Source organism: Sinocyclocheilus grahami, unplaced genomic scaffold (genome assembly GCF_001515645.1).
Source record: "Sinocyclocheilus grahami isolate Dianchi unplaced genomic scaffold, SAMN03320097.WGS_v1.1 scaffold1381.1, whole genome shotgun sequence".
In the NCBI taxonomy this organism is placed as follows: Eukaryota; Metazoa; Chordata; class Actinopteri; order Cypriniformes; family Cyprinidae; genus Sinocyclocheilus; species Sinocyclocheilus grahami.
In genome coordinates, this window is record NW_015506560.1 from 197,411 (window position 1) to 215,473 (window position 18,063).

Genomic DNA, 18,063 nt, shown 5'->3' on the forward strand with positions numbered 1-18,063 from the left:
TAAAATAAAACCCCACAGACCAACTAAACTACCAGCTGTATCAATAAATCAATGTAAAATGTGTTTGTACAGATATAAGCAAATAATCAGTTGAGACCGGATGAGAGAGAAGACCTGCAAGTGAACTTTAGCGTAAACACGCTGTGGTTTAATGTGCTGCTGATAAAATAATTGCTTGTAAGCAGTTCTGCAGGAAGCTGAAGATCTCAGGAGCCAAAGGTGACAAATATGATGCAATTTCTTTCTGCTTTTTTTGTATGTAAAGGTGTGTGGGAGAGATGAAGTGTGAAAACCAGAGCAGAAACTGACCACTGCATTGGAAAAGGTTGTTTTTAATACTGAAACATGACATTTACATCTGTTTTATATCTGATCGTCCCCAGTTAACAACATATATTCTAACAACATTTTGACTAACAGTTTGCTAATTATCAAATGAATGTTTTCTGAATGGCCAGTTTTGCAAATGTTTTTAAAAACCTTTTTCTTGGTTATGCACACATAAATTATAATTTGACTTTTATACTTTTGCGAACATTTTATGGGAGTGTTATTTTGTTGCCTGAACATTCTGAAACAAGTGGTAACATTAGACAAAGTTTCACAAACATTGTATGAAAAAAATAGTTTTAGGAACATTATTCAAGACCAGAATACTTAACATTCTCTCATTCTGAGAACATTCCCTGCGTCACTAGAAGTTCCTATGAAAACCTCAGTATATTATTCAGTGATCTGTCGTGTGTCTGGTCATGAATCATCAACTGATTTTATGCAGCAGCTCAGGTTCCTCACTGAAATCTGTTTACATGAATTTAATGTCTATCATAGTGATGATGACTGAAATCATTTTTGTTTCTGAAGATCTATTCATGAAGTAGTAAAATTTGGCATAATACTAGAATAACCAATTTACTTTTCAAATTTCACAGTACTTTCAGTGGCTTAGTGTGTGTTTTATTTTCTCTATTTCATAGTACTGGCATAACCTCTGATTATTGTTTGAGCTTTAACTCAATTGTACATAGGACTGTAGAGGGCGAAACAGAACTAGCCTACTATTTAAAGAATGGTAAGCACTGGTGACATATTAAATAGTATTAGTCATAACCTCTGGCTAATGATCAGATTGGCGAGTTCATGATCGTGAGGTCCGCATAAAAATGGCCAACTGGAGACATTATTCCAGTAAATATAAAGTAAAGTGTTAACTAGAATAATCAAATGTTATAATAATAATAATTAGAAATGGACAAACAACCAATTTGCATTTCAATATAAATTCGAGGTTATAATGGAGTCAGATTAGAATTTAATTTAAATTAAATAACTTGGTGCACCGAAAAGATTAAACACGCAGGAAACCTTCATCCACCATCGGATACTGGGCCAATCACGCGGACCTTACGCCTGTGTAAACTAAAAAGAAACAAAAAAGCACCAGATGTTAAAGTAGATCACTGAGTCATCTGTGAACAGAGATGTTTAGATTTTTTTTTGTTCTTAAAAAGTGTGTATTTTTTCTGAAAATGACTGATCGTTTCGTTAGAGAAGAGCCTTATTCGTTGACTGGGTCGTGTGGAGGCCATTGGAAGCGGCTTAAATTTGGGTTTTGGATCATTTATTTGCATTCGACGGGGAGAAAAAAATCCTGGATTGTTTCCCTCCAAAACAACTTCTCTTCGGCTGAAGCAAGAATGTCATATACCTCTTGGATGGCATTTGGATGAGTAATAATCAGGAAAATCTGACTTGAGGGCAAGCTTTTCCTTCCTTGTGTGGTAAAGAAGGTGGAGATTGACTTTTTTTTCCTGTGCAAACATTTCTCTTGCTTTTTCATACGCCTTGCAATGCACGTTTAAACGGTCTCTTCTTGGCCACAGTACAAACAGTCCTGTTTTATCTGACCCTATTCTTAATGACTGATTTAAACAAAGTTGAGTGGCCAGTTTGGTTCTTTATATTATCATCTTACCTGTTGTTAATTATTATTATTATTATACTTTTTGGATACTATCTCTCCCAGTTTCTTTGTTCCATATTTCTTGCCAAGACCCGTTGTTTTCCTCATTAACGTTAGTTTCTTTATTTTTCCACTTGCTATCCCAGTTTTTTTTACTTGTTTTACTGCAGTCTGTATGACTTGTATATGTTTGATGTTTTGACTCCTCTCGCATTATCTGCATACAGTGATCTTCCTCTATTTCATTCGTCCTTTTTTGTCTTTTCAGCCTGATGATCTCACTTTCTCAGCTTATTTTTCTGCTTGCCTTTCAGACATCTCTGCCTGGATGGAGCCTCATGAAGTCGGAGCTGATTGTAATCCCTGGAGACCTGTCAGTTGACCAGACATTACTGTGTAACAGGGGTCCACAACAGCAACCAGGACAGCAAGGAGCCTGGGGAATGGGGTTTGACCAACTGAGTGTTACCATCCACAGTTAAACAACGGTCTAGTCATGTAGGTTTGAGCTTGACAAACATCAGGAGGATCAGAGCATTGGTAGTGAATTTTAGGTTGTGATGTTGGCTTTTAGGGCTGCCACTGAAATGTAGTTATGAACACACTTATATTTCAGACACTGTTAATTTTAGAAGTCAGTTCATTCTCAACACATGGAGACTCTTTTATCTTGATATCATACTATAGAGACTGTCTGTTCCCTGAACTAATACAAAAAAATTACCAGACCAATTTAAGGGTAAAAATGTAATTGATCAACAAATAAAAAATGGATATAATAGATAAACAAATGAAAAAGCTTAGCTTAATGAATATTAGATCCTTTTTGTAACTGTGATCACTAATCAAAACCTGGATGTGCTCTATTTGACCAACCTGGCTAAAACCAGATGATTACATTACTTTAAATGGTCTACCTCCAAGATTACTGCTATAAACGTGAGCCACGTCCAAAAGGTATAGGGGGAGGTGTTGCTACAATTTGTAGTAATTATTTTCAGTATTTCTCAGAGGTCTGTTTTCAGGTATAATTCATTTGAAGTTATGGTGTGTCATATTATCTAGAGTAATTTGTGTTAATGATAAATGATCCACTGTGATGGTTGTACTGGCTACTGTATTCAAACCACAATAAATATTTTATCAAAGAATTTGCTGACTTTCTGTCTGATTTAGTGCTAGCTGCAGATAAAGTCCTAATTGTTGGTGATTGTAATATCCATATGGATAATGGAAAAGATGCATCAGTATCAACATTTAGACATTCTGAACTATATTGGAGTTAGACAACAAATCAGGACCATTTAAATCATGTTTCAGATTTAATACTGTCACATTGGTTTGATGTTAATGGCATTGGTAAAAACTTGGTGTTTCGCATTGAATGGAGGGAAAGTACTTCCTCCTGCAGAAAAGCTTTAAAAACTGCTGATTAATCTGATTAGTCTCTTTTAGAAGAAAACAAACTCAACCCCAGATATTTATTGGCTAAATTAACGAAGAAAAAAACATCAACAGGTGTTGACATTTCCCAACAACACATCAGTAATGACATTATGAACAACTTTACTTCCAAGATTGATAATATTAGAGATAAAATTATAACCATGCAGCCGTCAGCTACAGTAGCATGCTATAGATCCCCTGAGGAAAAGTTCTGATTTAGGAGAGGAAGAATTGTTTAAACTTAAATAAATAATCTAAACCAACAGCATGTATGTTAGACCCTATACCATCTAAGCTACTAAAAGAGGTGCTCATGTGTTATTCTGTGGGTGTTTCCATTAAAGACACAATCACTACATTTACATGGACATCAGTAATCTAATTATTTACCTTATTCTGAATAAGACAATATTATGATTAAGGTGATTACATGAGTTGCTTTTAGATGTTGTAGTACATTGATCGATTAATGCCACACATCATAACGTCGCCATGCCATCCGATGTCCCCTCCAGAATTTAACGTATCAACATACAGTTTGTCTTCGTTATGGTGCCATATACAGTTTTGCGCATTTCATTTTGAATTTTACGAAAGCTTCAATTGCAGTTAATTACTTTTTGTCACACTATACGTGCAAACAGATGACGGCATTGCTGAAGCAATGCTGTTTTGTTTGCCGTCAAATTGTTGACCACTGCCGTGTGTGTATCCTGTCGCAAAATGCAGCGAAAACACACGACAGTAATAGTGTGATTTTAAGGTGTGTACATGACTGTACTGCACTTCGATAATGCGACTAAAATAAGAATACTCCATGTCTTCATTTGTTTTGTTTTTACTTCGAGTATGACTTTAGCCAGATTAAGGTAATCAAAAATCTGTTTACATGGTAGATTCTTAATCGGAGCATGTTAAAACCGGAATATTGTTGTTTATGTAAACGTACTGACTGTTAAACAGTTCCAAGAAGATGCTGACCACTAGAGTGAAGAAAACAGCATTAGGTTTGTTAAGAAAAAGCTGACCACAGTCAGGCAATCACAAAAATAATTGTGTGAACATTAGTCACGTCAGTTCTTCAGTTTAGATTCCCCTTTGCTCTTAGTTTCTCTTATCACCGCGCTTGTTTTGGCACGTTATGGAAATTAGGCCCGGAGTAAGAATCGGTTGAATCTGGAAATTCCCAGTTCACTGCTCATTTGATCTGATCATCCATCATTAGAAGCTCTCAAAACTTCTGTCAGTATGCATTTAATCAGGAAATGCACCGACTTCATTAGAAATTCATAGAGTCCATGAGGGGAAATTGAGCTAAATTAAGTCTAAATAAATGTCTTTAATGTTTAACATTGCGATGTTAACAGGGTTTGAAATTCACTTTCTTTCCAGAGATGGATTCATGAAATTTGTTTTATTATATATTTTTGTATTTTATTATATTTTACCAGTCACTGATATTTTCTTGTATGCTTTCAGGATGTTGTACAGTAACTCATGACTCTCCTAATGCAGATGATACTGCTGTAGCTCTCCCTTGTGAATGAAATGAATATGGCAACACAGCGGTTTTTATCAGCTCTCTTTTCTTGTGATTTAACTGATTGGCTGGCCATGAAAACAGTGTTAAAATCACTGATTATTACAGTTAATAAGACAGAAGAAGATATAGATCAGGAAGCAGGAGACAACGTGATAACATGAGCATAGTTTGAATAATTTTAGTTTCTAAATGCTCAGTTTAAAGGGGTCATATGATGTTGTTAAAAAGAACATTTTGTGTATTTGGTGTAATGAAATGATTTTATCAAAAAACACATTATTTTCCACATACTGTACATTATTGTTTCTTCTCTATGCCCCACCTTTCTGAAACGCGTCTATTTTTACAAAGCTCATCGGTCTGAAAAGCGAGGTGTGCTCTGATTGGCCAGCTATCCAGTGCGTTGTGATTGGCCGAATACCTCAAGCGTGTTACGCCCCTTACCATATTGTGATGCCTTGTCCTGGCCGGAGCGACGAGACTTAAACATTAAAACCCATTATAAACGAGGCATTTGTTGCATCCAGTGGGGACATAATTACGGATTATAATGACTTATACAGTCTTTTTACGCATTGCATTGCATCGTGCCGCGTAAACATAAAACTGTGTCTGCATTTGTGATCGGATAAATGGAAAAACTACAAACGCAACTCTACACTGCTCAAAACTCGCGTTTGAATCATCATTGGCAAATTCTTTAAATATAAAAAACATACTTACAGTCTGTGAGTCAGAACAGCCGGCATTGTAGTCTACTCTCCCAGGATCAGGAAACAGCCCTCCATAAAATGCGCTGGACACATCGGAATATTTGGGTTGAAGTGTTCTGGAACAGTGTTGTAAATACAACTTAACCACTGATTTCTAGTAGTGTCCTCTTTTGGAAGGCCAAACAAAGTAGCTTCGCTTTCACAACGAAACACAGAGTCACACACGGCGGGCTAGAGTGAGCGGAGGCCAGCTTGAGTGAGCGGCGTGGCGGGCGGGCTTGCGGCAACCACGTGTGACGACCCCGGGCTGGACTTCCACAGTGACGTCCACGGTGAAAGCTGATCCGGCGATCCACAGCGCGAAGTTGATGTATTTCCTCCGCGACCAGCACGGATCAGCTCCAGGCATGACGAAGCGGATATCGTCCTCTTTTGAAAGGCCAAACGAAGTAGTTTAGCTTTCACAACGAAGCACACAGCGCCTTCATGACATGGCGGCGGCAACAATACTACGGTGAGAATAAAAGTTACGCCTTCTTTCTTTGCGTGAACATTTGGGCGGCGTTATGCAAATCTTCCCACATAGCGACATAGATATGTGGGGGCGTGTTAGAACGAACCGTTTTAGGTAGGCGTGGCTGACTCTTACCTTTTATAAAGAATATCTCTTTGGTTTTGAGACTTTAGTCTTTGCAACTTTACAGATCTTCTTTATGCACCAAGAGCTTGTAACACTCCAAAGAGAAAGGAAAAATTTAAATCGCATCATATGACCCCTTTAACAAGAGCTAAACCTCTGTTAATTCTCAGAAACAATTTATGAAAGTAATAAAGGCAAACTGGTTTGTAATGAGTGAAGGTGTTAATGCTGTTTTTTGGTGTTTAATCATCCTCTGCTGAGATTGAGATTTAGTTGATTAACATTTTTTTAGTTGATATGTACAATGGCTAATCTCAGATTGCTTATTATTTGCAGTAGAAATAAATTTAAATGGGAATGAAAAAGTGGATGGATTTTCGTACACCTTGTTAAATGAGAGCTAGTGAACTGACTATGGACAAAAAGTAAGTAGAAACAGCTAATTGTGTTTGTAATTGAGTTTGTTGTGTAGTTTATTATACAGCATTCTTCCATCTTTCGTTTACCTTTTTTTTTTGGTATTTGCATAAAGTTGTGAAAGTTATACAATCTGAAAAGGCTTATGATATGTTGCTATATAAAGAGTGTGTTGAAAACAAATCTGTAGAAAAATAATGTACAGGCTATACGAATAAATATGCTTTTAACCAGCTGGGGTCACTAGAGGCTTGCAGTAAAGCCTCCAGCACTAATAACTGCCAGTGTATATATTTAGTTTAACAATTTATATACATATTCATGTATGCAATTAAAAAATATATATATACAATTTATAGAACCTATACAAGATAAATATTGTGAATTTTCAAATCTCAACATTTCATTCAATGTGTTATTGCTGTTTCTTTGTGAAATGTACAGCAATTTCTGTGTGAAAATTGTTTTCTGAGTAAATCCTACACCGTTTTTTTTAAATATATGTTTTTTTTACTTACAGCATTTCCTAAAGCATAGATATTTTTTGCTTCGAACAGAAAAGCTGTGAGGAAGAAGCTAGAGACACTCATGAAGGAGAAGAACATTGGCCTTCCTTTGGTGAAAAAGGTAGGTGCACTTTAATGCATTGTCCAAAAGGATGACTCATAACTTCATGCAGCACTATGTGCACATAAATAAACCTCTGATCCTGTTGGCTTTTCAAAAAAATGTAATCTGAAGCTTTATTCAGTGTTAAAATAAGGTCTACCAAGCTTACATGCATGGACAACATAAAAACACTGACTCATCCAAAGCATGAGTTTGGGGCAGTATCTGTTTGTTGGATCAATGGCAAATGGAGAAGTATTTGATTGGTACCCATAGCCTACCCTTTTTTAAAAAATTTTTTAGCACAGCCCTTTCTCAGTGACTTACCAGTCCAGTATCGTGGAGCTTTGGCAGATACCACAACTCTGATGCAAACCCATAAAGCACTTACAATCTGATGTTATGAAACTGTGGGTACCTGTTTCTGCCTACACACTACAACTCCTTCTTCATCTGTTTTAAAAAAAAATACTGTCATTAATATGTTTTGTGGATGACAGGTTGGTGACGTTTGTCCTCTGATCACTGCGCTGTACTGCACATGTAAAACAGGAACACTGGTTGCATTTTGCTTAATGGCTGACCTGTTCTGTTGTAGAGAGAATAACGTCCTCCTGTTTTCAGATTCAGCAATCTGCCTGATTGCAGATTGACACATTTTTATAACTTTTATGGAGTTTGTTGTCATTTTGAAGCTTGACAGTCCCTGGTCACCATTCACTTCCATATATGCAAAAAAAGAGCAGCATGAACATTCTGCATGAACATCTCCTTTTGTGGAAGAATAAAGTTAAACAGGTTTGGAATGACATAAGGGTGAATAAATGATGATATAATTTTAAGCTTGAAAGATCTATTCCTTTAATGTAAAATACACGACAGACTCTCAGAACTTGAACTGTGAAATCTATGACTTTTTGAAGATGTTCTCGTCTTTCTTTGCTTGTAGAATAGATGCTGTGTTAGAGGAATCGGGCAATGAATTTGCTGTGCAAACAAAAGTTGTGAACCGAAACATGACTGAAACATTTGAAATTAATCATTTACAATTGAAATAAAACAATTAATTATTTGGTTGTTGAACTAAAAAAAAAAGGTTGATTGACACATTTTTATAACTTTTATGGAGTTTGTTGTCATTTTGAAGCTTGACAGTCCCTGGTCACCATTCACTTCCATATATGCAAAAAAAGAGCAGCATGAACATTCTGCATGAACATCTCCTTTTGTGGAAGAATAAAGTTAAACAGGTTTGGAATGACATAAGGGTGAATAAATGATGATATAATTTTAAGCTTGAAAGATCTATTCCTTTAATGTAAAATACACGACAGACTCTCAGAACTTGAACTGTGAAATCTATGACTTTTTGAAGATGTTCTCGTCTTTCTTTGCTTGTAGAATAGATGCTGTGTTAGAGGAATCGGGCAATGAATTTGCTGTGCAAACAGAAGTTGTGAACCGAAACATGACTGAAACATTTGAAATTAATCATTTACAATTGAAATAAAACAATTATTTATTTGGTTGTTGAACTAAAAAAAAATAAGCCAAATTAGGTAAAGTGAGCATGAACTTTGGTATTGAAAACTTGGTTTATTGTAATTTATAAAGATATTCCAACTTTGTTAACAATTTCTAAAGTTTGAAAAACATCATATTCTAAGTAAATACAGCTGAGCTGAGTCAATGTAAAACAATAATGCAAAAATTCAGTTAAATGAACATTAACTTTTCTATTGAAAACTTAACTTTATGGAAATAGTGTTTTTATTGAAAACATTTAGTTTTAAGTCACCATTATGGTGAATAGTATTTGCTTTAGTTTTAGTACTTTTAAAACCACTTTTGCATTGACAAAACCGAACAGCTGAAATTGTCTGCGATTATGGCATTCAAGTTCTTGTTGCATACTGGTTTAACTTAGTTTAAATCATGTCTCAAAGCAATTACAGCAGCACTGAAGATTACTGAACTGTAAAAATGTGTTTTTAACTAAACAAAATCAGCTATGATAGAAAGAACACTAGAAATGATAGAAATTAACACTGCCACAAACGGAATATCTGAAATTACATCTTTTGTTCAACATTTTCCAAAGGAAATGTTACAGAAATAAATATACCATTACTATAATAAATGTTGTTCTACTCACTGGTGACAGACACATTAAATCTCTTGATTGTGGTCTGTTCGCTGTTAATGATTTGTAGTTAATACTGTCCAGAGTCTGTGGTTTCCATGTTTCTAATGGTCAGTTCCAGTCGTGTTGTCCAGCTCCAGTCTGTCTCTGAATCTCTCCCTAATACTAGTTGTTCCTGAATCAGCTTTAACAACGAGATGCTTTTCAGCTCCAAACGTCCACAGCATCAGATCATCTCTCAGGCTGGAGAGTGACAATCTCCCAGCATCACTTTCTCTGTCTTCACTTTGTTACAACGGCACATAAAAACAGAGCAATTAAAAAAAAAACTTGCTAATTTCAGCTCATTTATATTGCACACAGATCACTTGGATAGTTTTTTAGATTAAAAAGATGTGAACTGCTCAAACCAAACCCAATGAATGTGTAAACTATCATGTCAAACTGGCTCAATAAAGCAGCTGTAGGAATGTTTTTGTACTATAGGCCTTTTATGAGTTAAGTAAAGCGGAGGATATTACCTGACTATCTAATGTTATGACTTTATATATATATATATATTTCAAAGTCATAGTTGGAAACGTCTTGAAGAAAATTTATTTTTCCAAAAAAGTTGTATGTATGCAGATTGTATAGGGTAAACCTACCTATTAAGCTCACCAAAATCTACATTGAGACATTTTTAGTTCAAGAAGTTATGTTCAAATAAAATCTTAATCTCTCACACAATAATATTTAATTTATTTAAATGACAAAAGCATTTCAATTAAGATATACATCATTAAATGCAAAAAGTCTGGCTGTGCTTAATGGGTACATTTTTGTACCGTCCATGAATAATAGTAGAAAGAACAATGACATGTTCTGCACGTTGTTGTGGAGGTGTGAAAAATCTGAATGAATGAAGATGATCTCTGGAGATTTAGATTATTCTGGTCCGCTGAATCCTTTCTGTTGTGTTTCTGAACAGCGGTATGCACCGCGTCCAGTCAAACACCGATCGGTCTGCTCAGCGCCGCATCAGGTCGAACACACCTATCCAGCTTTTGATGCTTTGATGGGAGTAACTTCCACCACACTGTAAACAATCAGCGAAAGGTTTGGTTTATGAATGCATAAGCATTTTCAAATACTGATTACAATGAATGAGGTGACGTTGTCAAAACAATAATAATTCCATTTTAATTTGGCTTTATAAGCTACCAACAAGGGACCGTTACAGTTTCCATTAAAACCGATACAATTCATAACAAATAAAACCATTACAAATTTTGTGATGTCTCTATTTTTTTCTCTCCAGAAGGCCACGGTTTATTTTTTTATTCTAATTCACACGCTTTTCGCCACTCTTTGATATTTTCAAATCGTTTCAATTGGACTGATTAATATATAATACTTAAAAAAAAATGTATAGGGAGTATTACGCATTTTACTCCATTCCAAGGGCTTATTCCATTAAATATTTATTTTAAGTGGTAAGAACACGAAAGCACTGTAACGCTACTGTCACTCTTAACCATCACCAGTCAACCAGCAGTGGGAACGCCTTCTAGCGACACACTTCTGGGAATTGGCGACATGCAGCCACAAGTTGCTCGAGGTGTAAACGGGACGGTGTTTAGTCATTAGATAGGTGGGCAAACGGCCAGAGAATATGGTTCATCCATTAGTTTTGTTCTCGTTGTGCTTGTGGAGTCTGATTGGTAAGTTATAAATGTGTTTTCATTGCTTCACGTCCTGCAGTTTAAGTTAAGAGTAATAAGCTTCAGGTTGAAATCAAACAGGATTTACAACCTTATCGTCGCAATGTTATTCCTACAAAAAAAGTTTATCAGGCGATCACTTTAACTTTTTTTGTTTGTTTTTACAAAAGTAAACTTTTGCAGACATCTTGAAGGAGTTCTACAAGATGTACCAAAATTATTGTTTTTTTGTCTTTTAAACGTTTTGATCATTAACACAAATGGACATCAGTGTTCTAATATTCAACATGTTTCAGTAATGCATTTAGTTAATTTAGGCCTATAGCAATTCAATTTCTCAGTATAGAATTAAATTAGTCCACGAGCCAATCAGTAAATGTGACTAGTTAGATGAATAAGCGTAAAGCCTTCTGATCCACAGATCATGCTTTATGTTTCACTTCTGTTTACACACCAAAATGAGTGCAGAAGTGACAACACTAAGGAGGAACAAATCAGTTCAGTAATGCTCATCAGCGTTTTTCCATTTTGTTCAGCAAGCTGACTGAACGTGCAGAATTTATATTCTAGTATAATCAACAGTGGCATAGACCTGGTTTAAATAAGATATTTCTTGTACACAGAGATGTATTATGGATTGGGGCCAAAGTTCAGGGGCCTGTGACAAAATGTCTGTGACAAAACATGTTCCTGTTTGTTCTCCAGGTGTGTTTGGTGTTGATACAGAAGAAATGAAGTCAGTATCAGTGATGGAGGGAGAGTCTATCACTCTAAACCCTGATGTTACTGAAGCACAGAAATATTTGTTAATACAGTGGAAGTTTAGAAGCACTCGAATAGCTGAAGTCAACAGACTCACACAAACAAACTCGACGTATGATGGTCCTGATGGGAGATTTAGAGACAGACTGAAGCTGGATCAGACTGGATCTCTGACCATCACAAACACCAGCACCACAGACTCTGGACTTTATCAACTAACGGTTGTCAAAAAAGAGACCATTTACATGAGTTTCAATGTTACAGTCTATGGTAAGACAATTACAGCATAGTTTGCTCCTCATTTAAATGATGTCTTTGTCATTGTAATATTTTAAAATGGTTCTTTTCTATTTATTTCAGTATTCCTTATGATACTGATGGCTTTTATTCCCTTTAAACAGATGGCCACAGTTAAGAATGTGGAAGTTAAAGGAATAGTTCACCCAATAATGAAAGTTCTGTCATGATTTAACAAGTTCTTCTAAATATGTAGTAGTTTTTTTCTTGTGTGCAGTGTTGTTACATGTAACTTATAAATACAAAATACAAATACTTAAAAATACAAATAGGATATGTTTAATAATATTAATTTGTTGCTTTGCCTGTTATTGATGTGCACAATGCCTCTTGCCTTTTAAAGGCCCTTTTGGTAAAGCAATGCTATTCTGATGCTTTTGCTTGTTTCTCTTGTTTGAATTGGCAGACACCACGTCACATTGCTGCTGAAAGCTTTAGGCTACAATCTGCCTGGTTTAAATGATTGAAAATGATTTACATTAGAAATGTAGAAAAGTAATGAAAATGTAATCAGTTACATTAAGTAATTGAAATGCTTACTCTACTTATTTAATTTTGAAGAGTAACTTTTCATTTTTGGGGTGAACTGTTCCTTTAAAGCAGTCAGATCCACAGATGAGTGTTTTGTTTGTGTTTTGTTTCACTTCTGTTTGCATATGAAAGTGCTTAAGTAACACCAACTCATATTGAACTCCTGTTATGTCTCTTATTAATCTTAGGTCTCATTTTAAAGTCTTGTTTTATTTATCATTCAACATTGGTATTAGGAAAATATATGCAAAATACAGATTTAAATAGTAATTTGGTCATTAATAACCAACATAATGATCACAGTTTGTAACATGTTTCTGTGTTCTCTTTAGGCGTGACCGAAGAAGTGAAGTCAATATCAGTACAGGAGGGAGATTCTGTCACTCTGAACCCTGATGTTACTGAAAAACAGAAATATTTGTTAATACAGTGGATGTTCGGAAGCACTCGAATAGCTGAAGTCAACAGACTCACGCAAACCAGCTATACGTACGATGCTGATGGGAGATTCAGAGACCGATTAAAGCTGGATCCGACCGGATCTCTGACCATCACGAACACCAGAACCACAGACTCTGGACTTTATCAGCTAGCAACAGTCAACAGAGAGACCAGCTACGTGGATTATGATGTTACTGTCTATGGTGAGAATTACAGCATAATTAGCCCTTCATTTGAATTATAAATTTGACATCACATTTTAAAATGGTGCTTTTCTATTTTCAAAATTTCTTAAATACACATTTTATAATATTGGCTGCTTTAATGCCAAAATTCTTCATTGCCAGAAAGATCATCGAGCACAAATTGTGTGGCGTCCAGCTGTGCGATGAACAATTCATCCGCAAACCAGACTGAGGATGCCAGCGTTACTGAACTCTATCAGCCGAGTTCAGGTAAGTCACTGGGTTTCTATGGGGAACATTTACTTAAGTCTTCTTCCGGGATTTTGCAGGAATAGAAAACATATGGCAGACAAGCGACAGAAATGAATCACTCGTCTCATGCTGCTCTAGAGAACATTAGCTTTCGAGGCAACAAAACATCATTGGGAAAGAATCACATTCTTTAGGGAGCCGTAGAAATGATCTAGAACCGCTTATGTCAGCCATGCAATCCTACTAATGTTATTTGGCTAAGCAAGGAAAGACAAACATTCACAGATTGAAGCTTGTGGATTCATTGCCTTCCCAATAACCCACAAAATCCATGCCTCGTCTGTTTTAATTATAAATAAATGCACAGTTGTGATTCAGTGTCCCTTTTTTTTCTTTTCAGCCCACATTCACTGTTGTGGTTTTACTGAAGCTGTGATCCGATTGGCTCTCTCTGCTCTGGTGGGCGTGGCTGCTGTTGCAGTGCTGGTTTATGACATCAGATCTACAAGAAGTGAGCTGAACAGGACAGAAGAGACTCAATATCTTTCTCAGACCCATGGAGCAAAATCAGACCAACAGTATGAACTGAGCAGAAGGTTAAGCTGCAGATATGTCCAAATATAAAGCAAAACACACATTAATGCTCTGCACTTTTACTGTTCCTTACACAGCTGTTTAATAACATAATATTTTTGCACTCATTGGCCGTTTATTGATTGTATCTGCACAGAATATGACTTTGATCAATCTATTAAATGCATGGCTGTAAACATAATTACTGTAACAAAATAATTGAGCAACACAATTGATGGCATAGTATGATCTCAAAAGCATTCTTATTTGAAGATGTGGTGGGGTTCAATTGATTTTTACATAAAAGATTTAAACTACTAATAAATATAAAACACTGTTTGTCTTTATAAAGATGATTTGATGTTTATGAATAACTTTATCAAGCAGCTATTACCCAAATCTAGCTTTTCGGGAACTCTAGCCATCCTTTCCAAAACAGTCAACACCATGTTAAATTCTTCTGCCTTTCAAAAGGTGCAGATATAAGCAGCGAAAAGCAGGATGCAGGAGATGTTTATTTTATCTTTTCAATCTTCAGTCAGACTTCATCTGACCATCACAAATTTCCAGTGGTGGACAGTAACGGAGTAGCTTTACTTCGTTACTGTACTTAAGTACATTTTTCAAGTATCTGTACTTTACTGGAGTAGTTTTATTTAGAGTGACTTTTACTTTTACTTCTACATTCCAAAGCATACGATTGTACTTTTTACTTCATTACATTTCATAAAACATATCGTTAATACTTATAATATATCACGTGCTCCGAGACGCAAAAGCGGTGTCTGATTCATGAACGAACTGATTCTTTTCAATTAACCTTTTAAATCGGTTCGCAAATTGCACCAAACGATTCATTGACGAATTAGAATGAACCGATTGCAGCTGTTCTCGAGTCGACAACTCACTGATTCAAATGAACCGTTTAGTGCGAGTCTCCAGTGAAATAAATTCACAAGTAAGAACCTTGCGCGTGACTGATGCTGCTAAAAGTAAGTTACTAATGTTGAATTTTAGGATTCATTATTGTAACTGAAAATCATATTTAGGTCAACACTGTCAGTTGTTTGTGAACTAAATCTGCTGTAAAGGGTGATCTATTTAAGCCCACTGAAATGCTTGAAAGCAGACACATTAACATCAGAGTCTCTATGTTTTAGGTAAAAAAAATGAAACATTAAAATAACACATTAAATAAAATAACTCATGCACGTTTGTAGCGAATCAGCTCATGGGAAATATGAATAATTAACCATAACTAGTTATAATTAACTTGTGACGATTTGTTAACCTAATGAATAATTGATTTGTTAAATCAAATTAAAATTAGTGTGTCAGATTGGTCGAGACGCTACACGTTCATATTCCCCTCTGCTGTAACGTTAGTATATAACTGTGATGTTCTGCAAAACAACAAGCTTTAAAACACTTTTTTTCTTACTGGTGAAAATCAGATGGTCAGATCTGTTTTCTCTCAGGTAGATCTCAGTGTAAGCTTCACAGTGAACATTACTACATCACTCTCGTCAGTGTAGTCCATATCAACAATATATCTTGACTCCATATAGTGGTTGTTTTGGGAAAATCCCAGGTATTTTGAGCAGTAGGATTATAAAATGTATGTGCTAATATAAAATTTAATTAAGTAGCCTATATAAAATTGCAAAATAAATCTATCAGTACTTTACTTAAGTACATAAAAAATCAAGTACTTTTGTACTTTCACTCGAGTAAAATTGAAAAGTACTTTTACTGGAGTAATATTTTATTACACATATCTGTACTTTTACTCAAGTACTTGATTTGTGTACTTCGTCCACCACTGCAAATTTCATAAGTGTTATTGTACCAAAGCAAATAGAAAATTACTGCTTAACAGCATTGTCCTATGACGATAACAACAGTGAGAAGGAGACATTGCATCTCTGTTTGACTTAAGACAACATTAACAATAACAGAAAAATAATAAGTAATTCATCAGTTAGCTGCAGGTCTTCTGCAGTGCTGTTGGTGTCCACACACTTCTGTCTTTACTTTTGTAAGCTGCTGTTAGTCAGGTGCTTAATCACACAAGGCTTCATTCCAGCAAACAGGTTCGTTTCTCAGTTTCATAAAAGCAGAAATATGTTGTTGAAGTCTGATGTTGGTGATGTTACAGTGACTGGCGCTGGTGGGCGTGTATTATCTCATTAAAGTGGCATGGTTTCTTCCTGCTGATTCACTCCATTAGGAACATGTTCCTGCAATGGCAGTGTCACAGCAGTCACTTGTTTATAACCAGGAACTTCATTTTCTTTTTCTTTTTTTTTAATCAGTTTTGGGTGCAATTAAACTGAACATTCATGAGCAGAACCGTATATTTTGCATTGTATTTCCAATTTTTTTTTTTCATCTGAGGTATGCAAAATTGTCTGTATTTTTTACGTTTTCATTATGGTTATCATTTGTTTTTTAGGCCTAACCTTTTCCAAAAAAAGTTAAAACGAGTTAATGTAGAGAAATGTAACATCAAACCAGATTAATATATCTGTTGTAGGAATGTTGATGCAGTAATTACATGAGGCTGTGAGACTAAAGTCAAACTAAAGTAAAAAAAAAAAACATGCATGCACTTTTTCTAAAACTTTACATGCATCACACGTCATTTTCATGCTTTCTTATTATTGCAAGTGTTGAATTTAGTCCTGTATCAAAATCTTAATCAAGAAATCATTACTTCTTCCTTTCTATGCCTTCCATAAACTGTTCATTTTTCCCAACTGACTTTGCAACAATACCGTCTTCCTGTGCTGCTATTTTACCACCTTTGTTGCCAAAGTTCTACTTCTTACCTGTTAATCACTGATTTACCTCACTTCTGCTTTAATATCCACAAAGTTTTCTTTAATGCTGCTTTTGCTAATTCATCAGCTGTTTCATTCCCTATTTATCCCAATGTGTGCCAACAACAGTATACTATTATACCCTGTGTGATCAATCTGTAGAATAATGTATAGATTTCCACTAGCAGGTCTTTTCTATCACTTCTTGTAGATATTACACTTTTAAGAGCTGATGAAGAATCTAAGCAAATTCCAGTCCTATTTGGCTTAATCTGTTCAACCCATTGTACTATAACAGCAATTCATTCTGTGGAATATAGCCTACAGACAATGTATCACTTAATCTATTCTTAAACTTATTTGTGTCTTAAATCTAGGAAAATACACTCCTATATTAACTCAGAGCTTGATTCATTTAGCCAAAAGCACGTCTGGGCTATAAAGTTCTCCCCAGTGTTCCCCTGCAAACCATGTGATAAGAAAATTAGATAGAAGTCAAAACATCAATCAAATACACATATCAAGGACGGCATTTTATTACACCGTTTACAGGGTATTTTAATTATTATTATTTTTTAAATCAAATTAAGGCTTTAAATATCCCTTTTTAGGACCTGCACAAATAAAATGAATACCATATGAGCGAGATAGGGCAGGGTCTATGGTATGTAACTAAAGGTAACATAATTTATTTAGTGTTTTAGGGAATAACACATTATTGTAATACATTGCTTTTAAAAGTAACTGTCCCCAACACTGATTAACAGTAACAGAATAAGTAAATAAATATTGATAAGTAAATAATAATAAAGTAATAAGTACCAATATGAAAATTAACACTCTCATTGTAATGTACAACACTCCTGAAACACAATCAATTATTTGTTCGTTGTTAATGTTTCAGTGTTCAGACTATTTTTGCACCATCTTGACTGTAAGGAATTATTTCCAAAATGGTAAACAATGTTTCGTTCACAAAATAAAGGCTCTTTACTGGCATCAATGGTTCCATGATGAACCTTT

The 18,063-nt window shown here is 35.3% G+C and overlaps 1 protein-coding gene across 1 annotated transcript; it reads left to right on the top strand.

Moving 5' to 3' along the window:
- The first annotated feature begins 11,033 nt into the window (after nt 1-11,033).
- Nucleotides 11,034-14,673, top strand: LOC107569791 (uncharacterized). Its single transcript, XM_016255946.1, has 5 exons — nt 11,034-11,177; nt 11,883-12,209; nt 13,100-13,411; nt 13,556-13,663; nt 14,046-14,673. The coding sequence occupies exons 1-5, from the start codon at nt 11,129-11,131 to the stop codon at nt 14,267-14,269; spliced, it is 1,020 nt and encodes a 339-aa protein (XP_016111432.1). The 5' UTR covers nt 11,034-11,128; the 3' UTR covers nt 14,270-14,673.
- Nucleotides 14,674-18,063: the final 3,390 nt, after the last annotated feature.

Bases quoted from the DNA above. Each gene is read 5' to 3' on its own strand.
- LOC107569791 (XM_016255946.1), top strand. From the start codon at position 11,129: ATGGTTCATCCATTAGTTTTGTTCTCGTTGTGCTTGTGGAGTCTGATT. The intron at 11,178-11,882 runs GTAAGTTATAAA...TTTGTTCTCCAG, and splicing joins GTGCTTGTGGAGTCTGATTG to GTGTGTTTGGTGTTGATACA. The intron at 13,412-13,555 runs GTGAGAATTACA...CTTCATTGCCAG, and splicing joins TTATGATGTTACTGTCTATG to AAAGATCATCGAGCACAAAT.